The 24163-nt window shown below is 42.5% G+C and overlaps 1 protein-coding gene across 8 annotated transcripts in view; it reads right to left on the reverse strand.

The window, feature by feature from the left end:
* Positions 1 to 24163, reverse strand: part of RELCH (RAB11 binding and LisH domain, coiled-coil and HEAT repeat containing) — an 853871-nt gene that overhangs the window by 368219 nt on the left and 461489 nt on the right. For all 8 annotated transcript variants that reach the window (XM_086965401.1, XM_086965404.1, XM_086965403.1 and 5 more), the window contains 2 exons: positions 21111 to 21275; positions 4063 to 4210 (listed from right to left, as the gene is read on the reverse strand). In XM_086965401.1, coding sequence (XP_086821527.1) covers positions 4063 to 4210; positions 21111 to 21275 — 313 coding nt within the window. The remainder of the gene's footprint in view (positions 1 to 4062; positions 4211 to 21110; positions 21276 to 24163) is intronic.

Raw genomic sequence — 24163 nt, forward strand, 5'->3', positions numbered from 1 at the left:
TTCAAATCACGTTGCAAAAGAGAAAAGCTTTCTACATGGTAACAACCTTTCTAAAGGGGAAATAATGGACACTCGGGAAATCAAAATAATGACCAAATGTCAGAAGACTAGACAGTCTACTAAGCATATTACCTACAGCAACAGCATATTTGAAGGCGGGGGAATCTCTACACAGAAAGGGCACTGAAGGTTGAACAAAACCTTAATTAAAGACCTGTCAGTTCTGGAAAACATTCCCATTGCTCAATGGCTACTTCCTACACAATACAGTGAAGGACGAGAGTATTCAGACACTTGGATGCAATAAAAGCAGTGAAGGTGCAATGCACTGCTGATGTTGCTAGTAGAAGACATAACATAACATGTGTATTTGTAAAGCGCAAGTTCACCCATAGGTCTCTTGGCGCTGAATAACAGATGTTTATTGTTACCCAACTCAATGGTACTCATTTTGTCGACCTCAGATGAACGAAAGGCTGAGTGGACCCACCGGGATTTGAACATGTAACCATGAGGGCGAACACAGGCCCCTGCAGTGATGCATTAGTCTACTGAGCCACCAGAAGACAATCTCGGAGGCAATGCAACAGGAACTAGGTTAAACACAAAACTAAACTCTAACAAAGAGACAGGCGAGGGTCTTGCAACCGTGAAGACTAGAAACAGACAAAGGCTTAGTATTTATGAATCACCTAAATGCTAAATTTCCTGTTGCTGGTAATATGGCAGGTAGCCTAATGGCAACCAAATAAACAGTCAAAAAAGCCAAGATGTTTATAGATGAGATACATATTGAAACATTCCCAACTGCTACCTCGGAAGGAGAGAACATAAATTGCTTTCATAGAATCCTTAGAAACAGATATGGGAGACACATTTGGAGATTAAGACAGGACAAGCAGTCATATCTGACAAAGACAGGGATAAACGTGAGATGCCCATATTCAAGGTAGTGCAAAACCAACAGTTGATGGACAGAATGCAGAACAATGTCATACATTCACCCCAGAACAGAGATCTGGGCCTAAATCCAGCGTTTTTTTGCTCACCATGCCATTCCAGTTTGAAGCCAGCCATATGCATGGCCATGTCTGAACTGGGATGTGTGGTGAGCAAACTAAGGATGGATTAAACCCAGATCTGTGACCGGGGGTGAATGTTTTGCTATTGTGCTACATTCCGTCCATCAATTGTAGTTTTTGCATTTGTCACCCCAAGTGGGACGGGTATGCTCAGTCGTGAGTCCCGTGCTCTCCATGCCACTGGAATCAAGCTATCCTGGCTGATGACGACTGATAGCCAGAAACCGGTCCTAGGATGCTTGATTCCGGTCCAGGGAAGACATGGCTTGGCAGTTCGGGCTGGACTGTTCCCATGAGGCACAGGGTCAAGACTGATTTGCATATGGTCATGTCTGAACTGGGGTGGTGTGGTGAGCAAAATAACGATGGACTAAACCCAGATCTGTGACTTGGGGTGAATGTTTTGCCATTGTGCAACATTCCGTCCATCAATTGTTGTTTTTGCATATCCAACGTAGTGGCATTAAAGCAGTATAGAATCTCAGGCTTGAAATGTCTCAGGCCCAAATGGACTCTGGGCCGGCCTTTATGAAACCTTCATGCAGTTACTCCTTGACACCCAAAGACATCCTGGGCACCGACCTTCAGACAGGCATATATTAGCTCATTCATAAAATAAAGAAAGATCTGAACCTTTGTCAGTAATCCAGGTCCAACCTCCTAATTAATCTTGATGTCAAGTTAATTGCAAAAATATTAGAGACCAGACTACACAGACTAGGCAAGCTACTGCTGTGCATTAAACAATCCAAACAAACGGGATATATTATGAGTTAAGAAACGTGATGATATCACAAATATATATATCACAGATGTGGATGGAAGGGGAAACAAAGGAACAGTCTTAAAATAATTACATGGCAAAAAGGTTTTTGGGAAGGTCGACTGGTCCTCTATGCTGGACATCCCTGGATGAGCTGGACTGGGTGATCACTTTCTAAAAGGGATCAGGTCACACAATTAAAAAAAATCAGGAGTGCATGGGCATGGAGGCTAGACTGAACAGGCACTCTACATATACAATAAATATGGGAAGGGAAGGGGGATAAGGAAGAGGGGCAGGGATGCTCCCTATCCCACTGCTGTTTGCACTTGTCCTTCGACCATTGTTGTAGCGCATTTAGAACAACACAGTCACACCATTTGCGAATCACATCCTCTTCACCTTGAACAGCCACAGAACTCTTAATCCCAGCACTACTACTGAAATTAAATCCAGATCTTAAAATGAACCTAACCAAGTCAAAAGGTCTGAACCTCAGTACCGCTGAAAACACTTCACAAACATTGTGGACATTTATACCATTTAGATGGGTGAAAAGGGAATTGAATTACCTGGGAACAGTTCAAACTAGAACCCTAAAGTGGATGATGATGAAGAATGTGGCAAGTAAGTTGCATGGTGAATGCAAACATGCCTAGCTGGAGCAATCACCATATATTTTGTGTGGGTGAACAGCAGTGCCGAGGAGGACTTTTTAAAAACTAAAATAATCTCCCTCTTCCAGGTACCCTACCACGAACATCCCAATGACTGATATAAATAATCTACAGACAGTATATGGTAGGGCAGGATGGAATGGGAACAGAGCACCGGGAAAGCCATGGAATGAGAACTTGCAATCCCTCATGTACTTACATATAATCAAGCTTTTCACCTATGATACTTTCTGGAATTGTCGCATGCAGAAACACAGAAGGAATGGTGCTATGTCAATGATATGCCATCAGGCAGTTCTCTGTTGGAGAGGAGCTGTTGCGACCTAAAAAGAAGAGGGACTCTCAAATTTATAACTCATTCAATCAAGTGATTTGTAAAGTGTGACTAGTCACCCGTTAGGGTCTCATGGTGGTGGAGGAAGGGTGGGGGGGAGGGGTGGGGGGGAGAGGGGTGGGGGGGAAGGCCGAGGGGGGGACGGTGTGGGGGCCAAGGTGAGGAGGGGAGAAATGAAGGGGGAGCTGCTGATTGGCCAAAGGCACTGTAGTTCAGTCGAATAGTCAGGTGCCAGGTTGAGAGGTCCTTCCTGAATTGAGGCAGTGATGGTGAGATCCTGAGCTGGAGAGAGCGGCAGGGTGTTCCAGGTCTTTGCTGTGAGGTAGGAGAAGGATCTTCAGCCAGCCGTGGTCTTGTGGATACATGGGACGATGGCCACAGCCAGATGGGTGGAGCAGAGGTCTCTAGTGAGTGCGTCGAGCGAGAGGCGAAAGTTGAGGAAAGCAGGTCCTGCGTCGTCGTGTAGGGCTTTGTAGGCGTGTGAGAAGCTTGAAGGTGATTCCTTTCTTGAACTCATCAGTGGTGGTTGCTATGGTGTACTATAGTTAGGTAATCTTATTTTAGAGCTTGTGAGCCTAAGGAGGACAGCTTGCTGAAGAAGGAAAAGTTACTTGCCTGTAAAAAATTGTACTCCAGTGTTCCCCCACAAACTAATATGTGACCCTTACTACGTACCCAGTTTTAAATGATGGGTTTGCTGGGCTGGCACCAAATAAATGAAATATGATTTCTTAGAACTAGGACTTCTGGACGATCAGATCATATTAGTGATGCCAGTGAGCACAGTACTATTGTTTAAAATTATAACATATGATTTATTAAAAACAAGAGTTTCCTAAAACGCTATGAATGATTACCTTTTTGGGGAAATAATTGTTATAGGTAAGTACTTTTTATGTCTTCTACATGGCATCAGAAATAACTACTATCATATGGGGCAGATGTTCACAACACCATTTCATAAAGATTTACACTAAACTTGTAGAAAAAATATTGTTTTAAAACCGTAACAGATGTTTACAAAGTACAAATTACATCGAAACAAACTAAAGAGACACCTGGCATAGCAGTTTCAATACTGAAGTTAAGCAAAAACAAAAAACACATTTAGATTGAGAGGAGAAAGCTTTCAGATGTGCAATATGTGCATGCACTTTCCATTACCACATATGCTTTGAGGAAGATGTTAACAAGTACATTGTGTACCTTCTATATGTGGCACTTCACCATGAAGTAGAGCCTTCTTTGAGAAAGGTGCATCTTGGAGCACAGTGGCAAACAGAGAAGGTAGCAGGGACTGCAAGGCAGAGAGATACATGTGGAGTTTATGTTCATCTAGCCCGTGTTCTCCTTCCTATAAAAAAAAAGGACAGTCAAGAGGGCATGTAATGATCAAACTGCTTATCAGCTTGTCATAAACTTAATTACAGCAAACCCAATCTTTGGGGCAACCATCCCCTCTTAAAAGATACAGGTCTTGGAAAAATAGAAATTAATTTTGTCATGGCATATAGGATTTATGTACACAATAACCTGTTAACTGGAGTCTTTAACCAGCAAAATTCACATGAAGGAGTAAGCCAAAGAAGCCAAAGAAGACCAAGTGAAAACACTGACACGTGAAAAAGAGACTGACTTAAAATTAAACATTACCACCAACCTTGAAAGTTATCTGTTGAGCACATCTATATTATTTCTTATTGAATTCCACTTCAGTACTTTAGGGATACACAAAAGTATGTGTTCAATTACTGAACAAATTCATAATATGTGTACAAGGATATAGAGAAAAACACAATAGTGGACACAACCTATGTGCGATATGCTGCAGTGCACCTCAACAATTAAATGGCACAACCCAGATTCACACAGGAAGCTAAAGAAAAATAAGTGACGGAAATCAGAAGAAAGAAAGAAAAAAGTTACCTACCTGTAATTAAAGTATTTGAGCACTGGTAGCTAAGATAGAGTCACATGCTTGACTGATTCTCCAGCTGAGAATTCCTGGTACACAGGAATTCATCATTGTAATTCAGTCCCATTAAAAACCCAATCTGCCTGATACCAAGCTGCAGATATTTAGATGGATGTGCAGTGAAGTCTACCCTCCCTATATTTCCAAGCACTAGTGAGGAGGGTAGACAATACCCACTTCAAAAAAGGGGAGAGCACAGAGCTGTATGGAAATCTATGCAAGGTCCCGATTCTGCAGAATGACGATTCTTATAGGTTTGCTGAATAAAGAATCAAGATTTTATTAAATACAAGGAGGCTAGCATTATGCATAATCTATTATTCACCACTTCTGAGCGGCACAATCATTAAAAGCTTGTCAAACAGAAACTAAACACATCACAATGTGAAAAAGAATGTTCAGTCCCAACATATACTGTCCATCCTCCATCTTCCTCCTCTTTTGTTTGTCCGTCGATGAAAACTACTTTAAAAAAAAATCACAGCATTCTACTCTTCTATATCCTCTTCTAGTTATCTGTTGACAAAAACATCATGTTTAAGAGAAACATATCACCACATTTCCTATAAACAGAATTATTAAACAACTCTCATCTTGAACTAACAATACAATTATCAAATACTTTATCCCCCATCCCCAAGAAGGGAAGGGAGGGTGGGATAATGCTAGCCTCCTTGTCTTTAATAAAATCTTGATTCTTTATAAGTTAACTTCGCAGAATCGTAATTTTCTTTAAAGACAGGAAGCTAGCATTATGCATGTTCAAAGTTCTTCAAAACACATTTTGAAATAGGTTTGACAACTCGAAAATTAAAATGTACTAAAAGTCTCCACAGACGACTAATCTGGTGCTTTTAAAATGTCATCCAATCAACCATCCATTAAACAAACCATACTTGCCATAGCCTCTCTGACTGAATGAGCTGTAAACTTTGACATGACCACTCCTGCCTCCTTCATTGTCTCTTTCACCCACCTTGCAATCATAGCATGTGGCACTGCCTTAAAGGAATTCACATAAGAAATAAATAGTTGATCAACCCCAGCATTCCTCTTAACCTACATCCTACACTCGTACTCTTTCTGACATCGTACTGCTCAAAGTTTTGGAGATTCATCAAATCTTGGATTAAAAAAAAAATGATAATAATAATCAAACTAGACGTTGTCTTTGTTTATTTGCACAAATCAAAAATCACACAATCTGCCTGAAAAAAATTTATGAGACACTTCCAATGCCCTAACATCGGAAACAAATAGGACATAATAACGTGGCCAATTTCCAAGTTAACTCTCTGTTGCTTGGTAAACCTTCAAACAAACGTAGAACCAAATCTACATCCCATAGAGTCTGGTAGTTAGCTTTAGGTGGTCTCCTCCAGCGAATCCCCTTCATTGCTCTACAGACCAAGGGGCTTTACCTACAGAAAGAAACACCCTGAATTTAAGAATGCCCTGTAACAATGTACTGTTCTGTAGGACATCCCCATCTCAAATAATTCTGCTACCTCTACATCATCTGCCTCCATGGGATCCAAACCCCTCTACATGCACCAACATAACCACACTTTCCAAACTGCTTTATACCTCTTCCTGGTCCCTGGAGCCAATGAGCAGGCTTGAAGATGACTCCAAAAGTCCTGTGCATCCTCTGGAACCCCTAATATCTTCCAGACTAGTAGGTTGAGGAATCCAGACTTCACCAAAGCATGTTCCTCTCCTTCTGTGCCGACAACAGCTTCTTGAAGGACGTTATCAAATATGGTTGTTCAACTGCTAACTCCATCACCGACAGGAACCAAGACTGAGTTTTCCAAAAAGGCGTCACTAAACAGAACTGACATTCTGTCTCTTTACCTGAACCAGCACTCTCTAAAGGGGGACAGGCATAACCCTTCACTCGCTCCAATCTTGCAGAAAAGCATCTATTAGTACTGCCACCGGTCCAGCCTCCAACTCACATACATTGGCAGTTGATATGCCAGCCTGGAGGCAAATAGATCCACATCCAAAGCACCCATTACTATCATAATACTGTGAAAAAACTCTGCATTCAATTTCCAGTCTCTGTAATCCATCACATTTCCGGAACTCCAATCCACCACCTCAGTTTGATTCCCAGGAAGATATTCTGATCTGATATCTAATTTGTGTTCCAAATAAAACTAACACATCTCTTTCGCCAACTCTGACAACTTCTTCGATCTGCTTCTACCTGTTTATGTATGTCACCGCTGTGACATTGTCAGTCTTTAAATGCACCAAACTGTTCGTTGAATTCTTCCTGAAACTTTGACTGGCTAACAGCCCTGCCTGCATTTCCAGACAATTTATATGTTCCTTCCTTTCCATCCTTGCCCATACTCCTTCTGTCTCCTGACCGAAACAGAAGCTCCCCATCCATAACTGCATGCATTGGTCTCCAACACAAACTCTGGCTTTGTCCCAAATACCGGCTTTCCATTCCAAGCCTCCCAATTCTCCTTCCACCACATTAACTCTTAGCTTGCCTCACTGTCCAGACAAACCGAGTCTCCGTATCATTAACTTTTTCCCAGACCAAAAGGCTTCAAACGTTGAAGGGCCCATGTAATGCAATGGACCTGGAATACCGCTTGTGTTGAAGAGGACAATAGACCTATGACTCAAGCCCATTCCCTCAATTTCACTGTGTTCCTCCTTGACATAGAACTCACTTCTTGCCTTATTTTCTTCACCTTCTTTTCTGGTAAGCATATCGGACTCACCATCGAATCCACTACGAAACCTAGAAATGTAATCGATTGAGTCGGTACCATAACGGATTTGTCCATATTTTTTTTTATATATATTTTTATTGAAAGAAGAAAAACAAGAGGAAATATTACACGTACCAGGTGTCATACGGTAAAATACATTGCAACGATGAGTGAGCGAATAAGCCAATATAGTAAAATCAGTATACAGGAGAGTAGGACGTCAACATGAACAGGTAAATAAAAAGAGAGTAACAATACGATCCACAACCCCGCTAACCTGACGCCAGCAAATTTCATCCAACTCACGATTCAGGATAATTAAAACCGAGACAGACACCCAGATTATGTGAAAGAGATCGATTCAGGATAAGCAACCCGCCTCTTGTAAAAAGGAGAAAAAGAAAAGAAAAAAGGCCATAGAACTAAACAAAGACAAAATAAAAAACCCTCCCCCGTTCCCCCCACCCTGCACCCCTGCAATGGCTACGGCCTAACCCCACTAGCAGTGTGCCTGTCGCCCCACAACTAAATCCTAAAAGAAGGTAGAGAGTGGAGAAGGAGATATCATACATGCTCCCGGCCCCCCTCCCTCACCGCCAGAAGCAAACCACCCCGCATTATGGTCAAGACACTGTGAAGCAGCAATTACAATACAACCGGGGGAGTTTGTAAAAACCACCCGACTCCCGCATCATTGTAGGCTACAAGTCCCGCATCGAATACAGCCGTGTTATCAAACCCGTACAATCAGACTCAACCCTGGCCACTTCGATTTTTCGTGCGAGCTCTCTCCGCTCGAACCGCCATCCCAACAGGAGAATCAAAACGTTAAAAAAAGTCAAAGTTAGTGCGGTGCGATCAAATCCAACGTGTTAGTACTTGAAGTCCACAAATCAAAAGGAGATACCTGTCCACCAACAGTGAGGCAATAGAACGTGATTGAGTCAACTTGGAGAAAAAGAATGATGTATCAATCCGATAGTCACTGATAAAATTATCCAGGAGTATAAAATTGGCTGTGTCCATCTTGGGCGGTATCGGCATTGAGTATGCAGAGTTATTGATAGTTCCAGGCTCGCTAGCTGTTGTTCGGGAACCGACTGAAAACACCAGATCATGTTTCCACTGGGGTTCCTCTATCACTGGCATGCCCTGAATCGCGGGTAACACAACGTGTTCCAAAGCTATTGAAGATTCGTGGTCCAGTCTCAGACACATACTCTCGGCTGTTAAGTCCATTTTGTGGAATAGGGCGGCGACCTGCAAGTGAAGCGCCCCAATGGCAGCCATTACAGTCAGCAACGACGGCGTACATTCCACCTGCTACATATCTTCTCGCAAAGCGATAGATCAGACCTCTGGCCCCGGAGGTCGACTACTCCAGGGTAACTGGTACAAGCGGGTCCGACATTAACGGAGGGCACCCGTCATTTTCGTGGTCTAGACATCGTCGCCGCAAGCGAGGATCCAAGCCCGTCGACCCTGGGAGGTCAGCAGGGTCTTCGGGCAACAGACTCCCACACACAGCAACCGGTGCATCCCACCGCCGTATCCTTAAAATCCACCTGGCCACCGTACCACCATCCAAACCGGTCAGGATATTCTCCACTTCGGGAGACCGGACGCCGCCCAAGTCCCGCAGCCGATGTTGTTCAACACTGACCCGGGTGGGTTAGAAATTGAGGCCCCGGCTACCACGCTGGGTTAGGCCGCGAATGAAAACACGGCGTAGCTCCGTCATTCGAGGAGATGGAAATCTCGGGATTACACCTTTATGCTCTGCATCACTTCAGCCACACGGGAGTCCGGAACGATTTCAGGATCAATATCAGGATTCATGAGCTACTGGCGGTTGTCGGCGGAGCCAGGAGCTTACGCGGCCATCTTGGTTGCGAGCGTAGCTCCTCCCCCGGATTTGTCCATATTTATTGCAAATCCCAAATTCTCTAATATACTTACAACCAGCTCTAAATTGCTGCGCAACTCTTGGTTCATTATCAGCATCTCATCTAAATAAACAATAATTCTTATTCCCTTTCTCTCAAGAATCCTACCACTGGACGCAATACTTCGATGAAGCACCATGGAGCTGCTGAAAAACTGATAGGAAGGCTTTGGAACTGATACAGCTGTCCTCTCCACCTGAAAGGTAAGGATTTGGCTTTCCTCAGCTATTGTTACTGTGAAATATGCGTCTTTGAAATCATTTTTGATTTGATTTATAAATGTATAAAACGTGCGATTGCCCGGAGGTGTCTTGGCGCTAGAGTCCGATGAACAGAGGGTTACTGATAAGGAGGTGTGCTGACTTAACAGGTGAAGATCCAAGTTGTTACGGCTTTTCTAAAAGACAGAAGCGAAGGGCTGCTTTTTATCATGATAGGGAGTAGGTGCCATGTTTTGGCTGGCCGCAACAGAAAGCTTCTCCCTCCCCACCTCACCTGCTTAAACGTAGGAACTTGTAAAATTTTTGTTTGAGCTGATATCAAACTTCTTGCCGGCACATACCATTTCAGGTGTGTTCTCAAGAACTGCGGTCCTGAGCCATGAAGGACCTTATAGGCCAGGCATACTGATTTAAACATAATCCTTTATTCCATCGAAAACTAGTGGAGGGCCCTCAGTCTGTGAGCGACTGACTCAGATTTTCACCATCCAATCCTTGTCTTGTAATGAATCCCTCAACAAATGAATGCCTTCCATTTTGAAATGCAGATATGTCATGTACTGATTCAAATTTCATACGTTTATTACTGGCCTCCAACCCTTGTCTATCTTTTCTACCAGAAACAGGGTACTTACACACCCCTTTTCCTCCCCCGAATAGCATTCATGTCCAACATCTGACTTACCTCTTGATGAATGACAATTTGTACACTTCCTGAAACACCAACTTGTTTGGTTCTGATAGATAGCAAGGCTCTAAGTCCAACTCTATCCGATAACTCTCTGTCTTCTGCAAAACCCATGCATCCTTTCGGATAGACTCCCACTGTCTCTTTGTCATAGCCAAAACTGCTTCTACATCTTGCAATCAAAGCACTGAGCTCCTATGCAGAAGGCCACTTTGTCAGTGGTGGAAATGATTGTTAAACACAGAGCATGAAACACTTGAATCAGACACTGCAAGGACAAACTTAATTACAGCTAGACTAATGCATGTGGAAATAGCCACTAGGTGGACCGTTCCAGGCCTTCTAGGGGTTTTATGTAATACATGGATGTTCGGTTGGCCATCTTTATTTTGGGACAACAATCGTGCAACTGTGTGTGGGAGGCCTAAAGTGACAATTAAATGGCTCTAGCCTTTAGTAAACTGGTGTGCAGAAATTTCACATGAGCTGACTAAGAGCCCCTGGACTGGGTGTGTGGAATGACATGCACCTAAATATGTTGTTTGCGTTTTCTACCAAGATTGATAAGCAGCATTATATGCACTACATCGGTCATGACCTGTCATCTGTTTCCACCATTGCTTGTCTAGCTGTTCTGAGATAGGCTTCATAGGCAAGCAGGTATTGCACAGAGTTAAGCAAAACAATACAGCACATTATTACATCCTTGTATTGCACAACTGTTGTACAGCAAGATTATTTCCTCTTGATGGGCACTGCCAGGTAAGTTTTGTCTTTTTGTACGACAATGTGAACATATTTCATTCCTGTGTGTTGTGACACGCTCTCAGTGATAGCAATTCTTTGGCTGGTATTAACAACAGCTGATCCAAGATCAGTAAAGACCCAACTTTGGTATCAAATTTATAGCACCTTGCATTACTGTCTTCTGCTTCTCAAAATGAACGTGATTTTAGCAGCCAGTTATCAAATTGTGGTAAATTTGGCAGTTCTGTTGTCCTAGATGAACAAGTTACTTACCTGCTGTAACACCTTTTCTGGTGCAATAAATATCTACCTGCTGATTCCCCATCTTTTGAATATCCCAGGCGCCAGCCTGGATCCAGAAACCTTTCCCCAATGGCACTCCCACACCAGCAGGGGGGGCGCTGGGTCCACTTAGATACCGCACAGAGCACCACATGACATCACTAGAGCCATAAAGCACCTCCATCAGCGTGCTGACATGTTATGTTATGTCATGGTAATGCAGCTTGTATAGCGCACAGCTGCCCCAGCAAAGGGGCGTCCCGGCGCTTGCAGCTATGAGGTGTGATACGCACAGTGAACAGAAAACCAAGTAGCTGTCAGAAGTATCTTAAAATAGGCTAGAGGAAAGTTTTAAGAGCTTTCCTGAAAGCAAGTACACAGTCCATGCTACGGGTCTGTTCCGGCAAAGAATTCCACAGCTTAGCTGCCAGATAGCAAAAGGAACGACCTCCCGCACGGCTGCGCTTAACCTGCGGAACAGCAACCAACTGCTGCCCTGCCGACCACAGTCTGCGCGTGGGAACATACAGAGTGAGCAAATTGCTCAACAGACTGGGACTAGCAAATCTCACAATCTTGAAAGAGAGGCACAGTGCTTTGAATTGAATCAGTTTCTCCATGGGAAGCCAATGTAGCTTTCGGATGGTATCAGCAACCGAACAGACTCGCGGAAGGCCTACCAAAGCTTGGGCAGCTGCATTTTGGATGCGTTGCATCTGACATATTTCAGCCTTATTTGCCCCAAGTAAAAGAGAGCTGGCATAATCGAGGCGTGAAAGGATAGTAGCCTGTATAACCAGCTGACATGTAGTGGGGTCAAAAAATTTCAGAAGGGGCTTAGGACCCCGCAGCAGGCCGAAACAAGTGTCAGCAACTTTCCTAGTATGGTCCCGGAAACTAAGGGATGAGTCCATCCAAACCCCGAGGTTTTTCACCAAAGTCTTTGGCATGGGGATTACACCCAAAACAGTGGGCCACCACTGCTCGCTCCATAGACTAGTGTTCTTCCCAACCAGCAAAACCTCGGTTTTGTTGGCATTCAGTTGCAGGCTATTGGAAGCCATCCATCGAGCCACCGCCGCCATCCCATCTCTGAACCTAGAGGCATTAGGGGAGTATCCTTCGTCCAAGGTAACAACCAGCTGCGTATAGTCGGCATATGAGACCATCACAAGATCCCATTGCCTGGCGACCGCTGCCAAAGGTTGGACATAAAGATTAAACAATGCCGGGCTCAGAGCTGAGCCCTGGGGTACCCCCTGATCAATAGGATGGGCCTGAGAGAGAAACGGAGGTGCAGACACTCTGAAAGATGTTTCGGTCAGAAAAGATCTGAACCATTTCAGAGCACACCCGATCACTCTAGCTTCCTCAAGCAGCTGTAGCAGGATGTCATGCGAGACCGTGTCAAAGGCGGCACTGAGGTGTAACAGAATGAGTGCCGCACATCAAAAATGGACCGCAGGTGCTCAGTAGTGGCCAAGAAAGGGGTCTCCGTACTGTGTCCCGAACTAAACCCATTCTGAGTACTATCCAAGATATCATTGGCTTTCAGGAATTGGGTAAGCACGTTGTTAACATGTGCCTCTGCAACCTTAGCCGCCCACGGGAGCAGGGAAATAGGCCTGAAGTTTTCCGGTTTGGAGGTTCTCATCCATCTTTTATCGCATCTCCAAGGCTAACAGATGATACTAATGTAACTTAGCTAGAAGCAGTTCTCATATGTATACAAGTATAGGAAATCAGATGTATAGTCAGGACATATATGCAATATAACCGTAAACTATAAAAGAACTCTTGGTAAAGAAACCATGCTATGGGGCGGAGGGTGAATTGGTGAGGAATCTTCAGATAAACATTGTATCCAGCAGAATAAGCGTTTCTCAAGGACTTGTTCATCTGATGGATACATCTACCTGCCTACTTCACCTTTCGAATAGAATCCCCAAGCAAGACCACACTTGGAGGGAGGTGGGAGCACTGCTTACTAGAGGAAGAAGTCCAGAAGAGCTGAGTAAACAAAAAGGTGATCCCTTCTTACTTCAGAATCTAAACAGCAGTGTTTCACAAAAGTGAAGGAAGGAAAGTCGTGAAAGCTGGTTTAACACTTTAAGCCTGTATTTAGCTGATAGGCCAAGCTGACGTGATGATAATCAGGAAAATTATCTTGAAAGACAATAGCCGCAGATGACAACCATAGGGGTTCCAAAGGGGAACACATTAAGTTTTATGTAAGAACCAAATTAACTTCCTATTGCGACATGATAAAGAGAGCGAGTGGGTACCTGTTTGTGAGACTCTTTAGGAATTGAAAGACAATGGGAGAAGTTAAACTAAAGGGTCGAACAGGCAATCACAGAAAATCCATTAAGGCTGACAAATAATCTTTAACTGTTGCCACGGAACAGCCCTGCTGGACTAAATAGAGGGTAAAACAGAGAATATTGGACAATGAGCCTTGAGGGGATCTAGGGATTTTTTAGCACACCATTTGACAAACCCGGCCCACCTTTTAGAATAAAAAGTCTTGGTGAAAAGGTTTCTAGAGGAGAGAATTATGTCTATCACTTCAGGGGTAAAGTGAATACATTTAGGTTCCTTGTAGGTGGAGGCTCCGTAGGTTGGGGAGTAGAACCTGCCCTTGTGATTGAGGCAGGAGGTCTTCCCTGTGAGGGAGATGGAGCGGAGGGCACAGGTAGAGGTGAATCTGGTTTGCATACCACACCCTCAAAGCAATTAGAATTACTTGGGCCAAGTGTAGGTACATCTTCTCCCTCACTCGAGGAATTAAGGGTGGGCGGTATATAATGGGGTGGAGCAGTTAGCTTGAAGGGAAATAAGTCTCCCAAAGCTCCCTGCATCACATTATGAAGGGCACAAAAGTATGGGCAATGAGAGTTTACATGAGTGACAAATAGATCTATATGAGGAATCCCCCCACTATTGGAAGATGTACTGGGATACCTCTGAGGAAGACGCAGGTCGTGGTCAGCTAGAGGACACCGGCTGAGGCTGTCGGATCGTACTTTGAGCACTCTGGCCAGGTGATTTGCTATCACGTAAATCCGATTGTTCAGGGCCCAGGACCAAAGTCACAGAGTTCTCTGCAGAGATGAGACAACCCCACTCCACCCTGTTTGTTGATATACCACATTGTGGTCTTATTGCCTGTTAAGATATGGACAGATAGACCGTGAAGGGAAGGGAGGATGGCCTTGAGCGCCAGATGCATCACCCTCAATTTCAGTAGACTGATGTGTAACCCTTGTTCTTCTGGAGACCAGAGTCCTCTTAATTCCAATTCCTCCAGGTGAGCTCCCCACCCGAAAGAGGAGGCATCTGCAATCACAGAGGCCACCGGTGGAGGAGGTAGAAACTATTTCCCTTTATAAAGATTGTCATTCACGCTCTACCACTGTAGATCCTCTGCAGTGTTCCTTGAGATCTTGATGCCTGCTTGATGATCTCCGTTGTGTTGGAACCACTATCTGTGGAGGCACCAGTGGGGGAACCTCACGTGCCACTGAGGACTAAAATGATCACTTCCTACAGAAATATCAAAATCATAGTCAGGAATAGTATCCCTGCCCCTTTCCTCCAAAGGAACCAATTCCACTGCATGCCTGAGTAGGAGGGATTGAAGTTATTGTTGGAGAATTTGCAAATGTTCCATTGGGAGAGACTTCAAGTGGGGGGGGGGGGTTGCAAGGGCGATGTTTAGAAGGCCTGGGTGTACCCCCTTTCAACAATTTCTAAGATCCAATGGTCGGTAGTGATGGATTTCCATTTTTGTAGCAAGGAGGGCACCCATCTTTCAAATGACAGAGCATGCTCCAGTAGATCGGAACTAGGGCTGCCTTCCTGATGTGACTGGGGAAAAGGAAGAAGGGAGGGGTACAGCCTACAGTCTTCCATGTCCGTAGCCTCTATGCTGCTTGTAGAGCGGGTTAGCGTATTGCTGCTACTGCTGTTGTTGTTGGCGCTGCAGGTTGTATTGCTGTCTGTCTCAAAAGAAGAACCCACAACTAAATCTGAAACCTTCTGAATTATCGTCTGTCACCTGAGCTTTAGGACCCAGTGATATGACTGTTGTCTTGATGTCTTTGAACCTTTCAAGAGCGAATAAACCTTAGCACCAAAAAGGAGAGAACCAATAAAGAGAAGGTCCATTAAGGTGACCTGAACATCTTGAGAGAAGTCAGAGTTCCTAAACAAAGCATGGTTACGATGGGAAAATGATGTGTTATTAGATTTGTCCACTGAATCTGCTTCATCAGTGCCTAACTGGAAGGCTTAGCATGCAGCAGCTTGGCAATCTGTAATAAGTTCAGAGAAATGTCCTCTTTGATTATCGGAGAGGTTTGGGGTGAAAGCTTGAGCAGGGTCTAGTAAAGCTTGGACCTATCTTCCTGGCAGGAAACTGTCTTAACAACAACGTTTTTACCATGGTGTGCTTTTCCAGGTATAAGCCTTTTTAACTAATATCTTTACCACGTATTTATGGTAAGTTGGGGGGTCTCCTCCCCACAGTTAAATGTATATATATATATATATATATATATATATATATATATATATATATATGTACTTATATATTAGCGTTGGTTGAAACTGCGTTGGCATCCCTCCTGTAGTGTAGGACAAATGACCAATGGGGCTGGCCAGTGAACCAGTAGAGACTATGGCCCTAGTGAACATACTAAACATAGCATTTGAAAGGGCTGATGGATTCATCCCCAGAGTCAGGAAGTCAGGGTACTGGGCACCTGACTGCGGCTTTGAAGATGATGCCGCAGAAGGAACCGGATCCAAAGCCAATATCAGTGTGGAGTTGGTCTGAGTCGGCATTGAATCTTCTACCTGAAGCAGATGTTCATTGTCCAATTCTGGGTGAGGTGAAGTCTTCTCTTTTTTTTAAATAACGTTTTTTATTACGGAAGGATCGACATAAGCCTCAAGAGGAACACACGTATTAGGGTGTTACATAGAATAACATAACAGCAGAGTAATTTGACACTAAAAAAAAACAGGGCATTAAATTTACATGACTGAAAACAAAAATAGATAGAAAACAAAACCCCATAATAGTTTGAAGCCACCACCCAGAAAGACCAATGTATATGAAGTAATTACACCATATCCAGGTATTAAGCAGCCTTCTGTATCCCCTATTCTCTTTAGTTTTGAATGCAGGATACTCTACTTCAGAAGAGAACCGCATTGTGACCAACCAGGGGTCACAGGTGGGCAGAAGCTTGTTTCTCCAATCAAGTGTGAAAAAATCCTAGCAATAATGATAAAAAATGTAGAACTGGCCTATTGCTCCAAGATGTCTTCAATTCTATAGAGAGAATAATAATCAAACTATCAAATTCCACCTGAATCCAGAGTTTATGAGAGAGCCACTGGCAAACTTCCACAAGAGACTTCAATTTGAGGGCAACTTGCAAACGTATGGATAATATTTGCTGCTGCCTGCCCACACCCAGGACAGCTGATACCGACCACCTGCATCCCCACCAACTTTACCAGTCGCTCAGGTGTATAATGCTTACAAAAAGGGGTGGTGAGGGACAGAGTCTCTGAATTAAGCAGAAAGCTCTCACCCAGTCAAAAGATCAGGGCTAGATCCAGCACCGTTTTTTAGCTCACTGCACCATCCCAGTTTCAGAACCTGGCTGTATGCAAATTAGTCTGTTCCTGTCCCAGTGCATGATGGGAACAGGACAAACCAAACTACAGAAGCCAATTCTTACACTGGGAAGGAAACAAGCTCCCGGGGACCTGTTTCTGGCATTACAGCCGTCTTCGGCCCGGTTTGCTTGAATCCTGATGGTGCAATGAGCAAGGGTCTCACATCTGAGAATACCCTTCCACGCAGGTGTATAATGCAGCAATGCAATAGCCTTGTTTTGCTGTAGCTTTAGCCTGGCAGATATTGAAGGAGTTGAAGATACTGTAAAAGCCTGAGCCATCATTGGGTCATCTACCTCAAATTGGACCATTTTGTAGCCAAAATCATGCTCCCGGAGATGATTAAAGCAGGTGTGTAATTTCCTGATACTAATCGAATCTACACCTTTGCAGATTAAGTCCAATAAATTATGTTCCTTGGGAATACAGATTGCCTTCCGATTTAGAAAATCCCGTATCTGGAGATATTTAAAAAAGCTTTTGGCTGGGAGAGAAAAAGTCAGAAAAAGAACGAATTGAGCCAGCTGAAAATAATTGACCAATAGTTTTCACACCCAGTGTATGCCATTGCCGATAAACGGAATAGTGAAAAATATACAGAGAATCATTGTTTCTATATACCGAAACATATCAGTGATTTTGATCAAAGTAACATTTTTTGCCCAAGTCTTTCCAAATGGACCTGGCTTCCTGTATCACCATAAATCGAACCCTCTTTAAGTAGTTGGGATCAAACCTAGAGAAACAAGCATGAGCTTTTATCTCCAAGATGATTTCGGAGATATATAGGTTATTAAGATCGCCAGAATCAGGAACCAGACAACGAACACCCTCTTACTCTGTTTTCAACCATGGCTGATTGATATTTCAAGAGAAAGCTACTGAGAGCAGAAATGCAATTGGATGAAGAAAGAATTAGGAAAGGGGACTTGTATAGCATGGAAAAAACAAGTTACTTACCTGTACACTGTGGTTCTTCAGTATCAATATATTTTATAAATTCACATGCTTGAATCTTCCCTGTTGTCATGGTTGGAGTCCCACAGTGACAGTAAAATAGCAGGACCAAGCTTTACACTTACTTCCACTGGAAATTCAATAGTATTCTGTAACCAGTTATCATTTTAGAACATCCAAACATCTGCCCACCATGATGACAGGGAAGATTCAAGCATGTGAATCTATAAAAGATACAATAACTGTAATTGGTTTGCAATGAAGAAACATTGTCATATTATCACAATATAAGCCAAGGATTACAAAAGTGGCTGGAAATCCTCATGGTCAGGAACCATATCTAAATTTCTTCCCAGACAGAATGGTGCTCTAGCCTGTGCTGGGGTTTAACTTAAAAATCTCCTGTTTTCTTCACTCAGAACAAGACGTGATTCTGTCACTCTTCTCCTCTCTGGAATAGTATGCCATTTGTTAAGTGCTCAGCTGTCTCTGTCAATCGTTCTATATTGCATTTCATCTTTTCAATATGGGATTCTTCATTTGTCACATTATTTAAATCTTTTTGGTAAAAAGATATGCACAACAGTAGCAGACCATTGAAACAGAAATACCTATTGCAATCATAAAATATAGCTCAGAACATCAACTTCTCAATAAGTCAAAGAACTTCAAACATTATACCATTTTGCATAATCCAAGAAGTACATCACCTCCGGCATTCCAGAATAACTATCCAGTTGGAGGGGCTTGAAGTGGAAGTTGAGGTAAACAGACACCCATTTCGAATGAAATATAAAATGACTATGTTGCACAGGCCAAGATGTTAATTGGGCACATCTCTGTGGTAACACTGGAGTACAGGCATCTTAGGCTTTCTAGTGATAAACCACATCAGACAGGCTCTGACATCCAAAAGCCTAATTTCTCAATGTCTAGGTTACCTTATTCAGAGAGATATTTTCATGTTTTTTCCTCAAATCAAGAAGCTCTGTGGCAGCTTCAAGGTTAGAACACAAAAACAATATCCCCCAACTACTCTCAAAATGATCTGAATGTCAGTCACAGCTTTACAAGGCTCAGATCCAGGAAGATATTCACTTTGGAGCCACCCACAATCAACTCTCTCTTGACAGCTTGGTTTAACATTTTAAGCTTCACCTATCCCATAGCCAGCACTTAGCTCTTGCGCATTTTCATCCAGGAAGGTTTGTGGGTACAGAAGATTTGAAGCCTTCTTCAAAGATTACGCTGTGCAAAAATCAATGCACCTCTGATATTACATTTCTGTCAGATACTCATGGCCTTGCCTACAATTTCCAATATCTCTATCACAAACTCAAGATTAGAGAGAAAGGACTTCTTGCAACCTTTCAAATTCTGATACTTGATGGTCCCTGGCTTCAACCTAATGTGCCACGACTGCAATGTAATTATTCATGTCCTCTAAAAAATACATCCTCTTAATACAGTTACTTTTGTTTCTGGACACTCCTCAAGATGCCCAGCCCATCTGTCACGATAGACATGATGACGGCACACTCTTGCTTGAGAGATACTCCCATATAGCTGAGACTGCCCTTAGTTTTCTCTCTGTGATTTTCCTGTTGCTGGGGTCCTTGGTGAAAAGAAATCTCACTTACCCACCATTAGGTGCTGCTTATAATCTTCAGTATACATTTTACCTTCAGAAATCACCTCCAACTAAACTAAGCAATCCCACCGCTATGGCTGATGTGGGGCCACTTATCACACCAGGAAGGAACAGAGCTTGACGGCACTACTCTACCTCCAATTGTATGGTAATAGTTCTCCACACACCTCAGTGCTACCAATGTCGCCTCTGATGAGAGCTCCATCAACATTCAGCATTACCAGAGTGGAATTCATAGAGGCTTCCATAACTCATGATGTCCTCATCATGATCTAGGCAATTTGAAGATAGGGGAGCACCTGAATGTCCTCAGCGACTACCGGATTAATATTAGTGATGGGGGCAAGTGCACTCCGGATCTTATGTGCCTTCAGCCCAGCCCTGATGGCCCTGCAAAAATTAGCGGTGGGTCACTGCACTGCACACTACCCAACTGACAGAACTGAAGTGGAGCACAGGTCAAGGGGCAAAGCTCCGGAAGCAGCCAACTTGGTGTCTAGTATGGTCCTCATTTGTCACACTTGGCATTGGCCATGAAGGGAAGAATCCTTTGGTAGGTGGTAGGTCTCCTGAGCTGGAATACAACCAGTGGGTTTATAATTGCAGTGTTCTCTCTTACATTTGTAGTGTATTAAGGTATGGTTAAAAGGAGATGAAAAGAGCAGCAGGATGATATGTTACCTGCCCACCATAAACCTTTTGTATGCTGTGCTTAAGCCTAAAGTATCTGTGAATATATCTTAAAGGGGCAAACCAGTGTAGATAAAAAACACAGCAGTTTGTCTAGTTCTGCATCTCCAACAATCACCAACAGTAGGTATACCATCATTTTAGGTTCTCAGAACAGCTGGGGTTGTTATACCTATTGTTACATCATTCACCCGATGGCCCCTTTAAACTTGCACACACTTGCACACCAGAGATTTAGGACAGGACTGGTCTGACTGCTGAAAAATCAGACAAACAGGAAGGTGTGAGAAGTAAGTCACATGAAACAGGAACTTGACAAAGTAAGTGAAGTAGAGTTATGGCAACTGAAAGGAAAATAAAGAAGGAGGGGGAGGAAAACAGACTGAAAGAAAATAAAACCTCATGTTAACTTTCTAATGCATGGTCGAAAAAGTAAGCTAAATATGCAGGTTATCCATGCAGATCAATATACACAACATTCTCTGTAATCAGTTGGAAAACGCTGTCCCCAAACATTTTACGGTACCTAAAAGCATACACACAGATAAACACTAACTTATTTAAGCTGGCAAAATGCTGGAAACTCCCACTGGAATTCTCAAAAACACTGAAAACAGGGCATTTCATTTACTTTATTTTGTGTGTGTTAAAGGTCAATTACCTACCACAAGCAGTTTTTCTATTTTGCTTAGCAATGTAGGAATAAGATGAGACTGGAGATTCCCCAGCTCCGTGGTCCATGCAGCATAGGCAGGTAAAAATACTTGATGTGTCGCGCTAACTACTCTCTCCGAAGGATCTCCAAGAGCTGTCACCAGCAATTCAAATCCCTGAGAACACAGGCAAGCACATGAGAAAATATACTTTACTGCTTAGTCATATAAATATAATGTTTTAGAAAATATCACAAGACCATTACAGACAGAGATGTTTGAAGTCATAAGTGTTTTCACTGACTCGCAATTTACACATGAAATTCAACAGTATGTGACTATACTGGAATAATATACTCTCAAAACGTACTCCAAAAACCGACATTTTAAGTATGCGAGAATCCGTATGGCCAGTCTATAGCTGTTCAAGTCAGTTAAGCAACCAGCAAGATAGCCAAGAGTGTAAATAATGTAAAAATGGTACACTGTACCCTGATATGGCAGTATCAGCATTAAATAGTTTAGTAAAAACTGCATATGCAGCAAAGCAACCATCTCAAAATGTTGATAAATGCCACAAGAAAATTCTTAACAAAAATTCAGCTGTCATAGTATAATTACTGGGTATGGCAACAGTTTATTGCAGGAGGCAGGTACCCAAGTGATATTTTGGACAGGGAGCAATTATGGCTTTGGTGAAGACATCAAATGTTTTATGTGTCAAAGAGATTGTATGGAGGTACTAGAATTCGGTTTAGAGTAAACTGTGCTTGAGAGGTAATGAGCTTAGAAACTTATGTAGCTGTTGCACAGCTCTTTGTTGGCAGAGTTCAAAGTTGGGTGTTTTATTCTTATAATGACAAGCCAAGGTATTCCTTTGGAAATCAAACCGTATGTGTATATATATATATTCACTGAAAAAACCATTGGTTATAGACCATATATAGTTAGGGATTAGCCTTTTCAAAACCTTATTTTACTCACACAAAACCATTGAAATTTCATATATAGTTAGTTGCACTAACTATATATCGCGCACCCGCAATCCACTGCTGATGATGTCACATATTACATCATTCATGACATGGTTAGTGACATCACTGATGACATCACTGATGACATCTCAAATTACATCACTGATGACATCACTGATTACATTATCTAGTGACTGTATGTTTCTGTAAAGTTAAAATATGTCTTACATATTGAAGAATGAGTGGATGTATAAGTGCCTGGAAGAAGGATTTAGTAGGTGCATGACTGACTGTATGAGAGAATGATTAAATGTGTCTTACTGAGTGCATGGGTTAGTGACTAAACTGTCTTAATTTGTGCATCATTATATCTGTTGTTCTACAAACTGCTGCATGTGTTGATCAGTAGCTATATGAGTAACTGTATGGGTTATTCATTGGTTGTCCAAGTATTTGTATGGGAAACTGAGTGTGTGTGTATGGGTGGCTGGGAGGTGTGTGACTCTGTACATAGATGTGTGAGTAGTTGATTCACTATATGTATGGGTTCAAAAGTGCATGTGGAAACAGCTGTATGGGCGGTTGACTGTGCATGAGTGAGTGAATGGATATCTCAGTGCTACATGTCAAAGTAAGTACATATGTAAAACACAGTACATGTGAGAGTTGACATATATAAATAACTGTGCATAAGAGCCAGTGAATGTGTGAGTGGCTGTATGGATCATTGTGAACATGTATCAGGGATTGTATAAGAGAGTAAATATGTGTTAGTATATGTTTGAATAAGTAAGGTGTGCATAACTGTATAGTTGAGAAAATGGAGGTGTGATTGATTTTTTGCATAACTGACTAGGTGTGTGAGTAACTCCATGGATGAGTGACAGTCTGTGACTGTCTGTTTACACTGATTGTATCTAAGGTTATATTAGAGTCTGAAGAGGTTCATGGTATTATCACATGAATGATATAATCAGTGATGTGATCAGTCATGTCAAATGAGATGTTATCAGTGATTTTATCAGTGATGTCATTTGAGATGTCATCAGTGATGTCATCTGAGATGTCATCAGTGATGTAATTTGAGATGTCATCAGTGATGTCATCAGTGATGTCACTAACCATGTCATGAATGATGTAATATGTGACATCATCAGCAGTGGATTGCGGGTGCGCGATATATAGTTAGTGCAACTAACTATATATGAAATTTCAATGGTTTTGTGTGAGTAAAATAAGGTTTTGAAAAGGCGAATCCCTAACTATATATGGTCTATAACCAATGGTTTTTTCAGTGAATTTTCAAGGTTTTGTAAATGCAAATTCCTAACTATATATGGCCTAAAACCTATGTTTTTTTCTGTGAATTTCAATGGTTTTTTAATAGCAAATATCAAAAGCTGTCAAATGTCAAGTACGTGATAGGTAAAAACTTTTTCGCGTTTATGCATGCTGATGTGCTTTGAACGCTGCCCCCCCCTCCCCTCTTTTCTCTTAGTAGTACTCTCTCTTTGCAGATAGTGAAGAGTAGTTAACGCAGGCCTTTACCCCCGTTGTAATCCGTCGTGCCTGCTTGTCTCTCCCTTTGATTGATTGTTATCCAAGCATTTACTGTTTTACAATTGATTCTCTTTGGTTCATTCTCTATTTACAAACAAGCACAAAGTCGCAATACTCTGTTTAGTCTTTGCAGATAGTGAAAAATCGTGTAAAAAAATAAAATTAATCGAGCAAAATCAGTAGGCCACTAATTGGATCTCTTTTTGACCTCGCTAAAATAGAAATATTAGGAACAACCCTTCATGAGAAATACGAAAATAGTGAGATGAACTGAGCTCCACACCATGAGGGCTGCAAGACAGCTCGGCTCCGTCACCCATCCCGCCCAAAATACCGACAAACCCTATGCAAATATTAAAAATATATACAACACACCAGCAAAGAAACAGGGTAAAACATTTTATTAAATAACTATTTACATAACTATTTTATACTTTTTATTGCCCGATCCGGCTAGCTCAATCGATCGAGCATGAAACTCATGCACTCTGATAGCAAGCGTTGCTACTGATGCTATGCAGACCAAAACTG

The sequence above is a fragment of the Lissotriton vulgaris genome, chromosome 4_1 (genome assembly GCF_964263255.1).
Source record: "Lissotriton vulgaris chromosome 4_1, aLisVul1.2, whole genome shotgun sequence".
NCBI lineage: Eukaryota > Metazoa > Chordata > Amphibia > Caudata > Salamandridae > Lissotriton > Lissotriton vulgaris.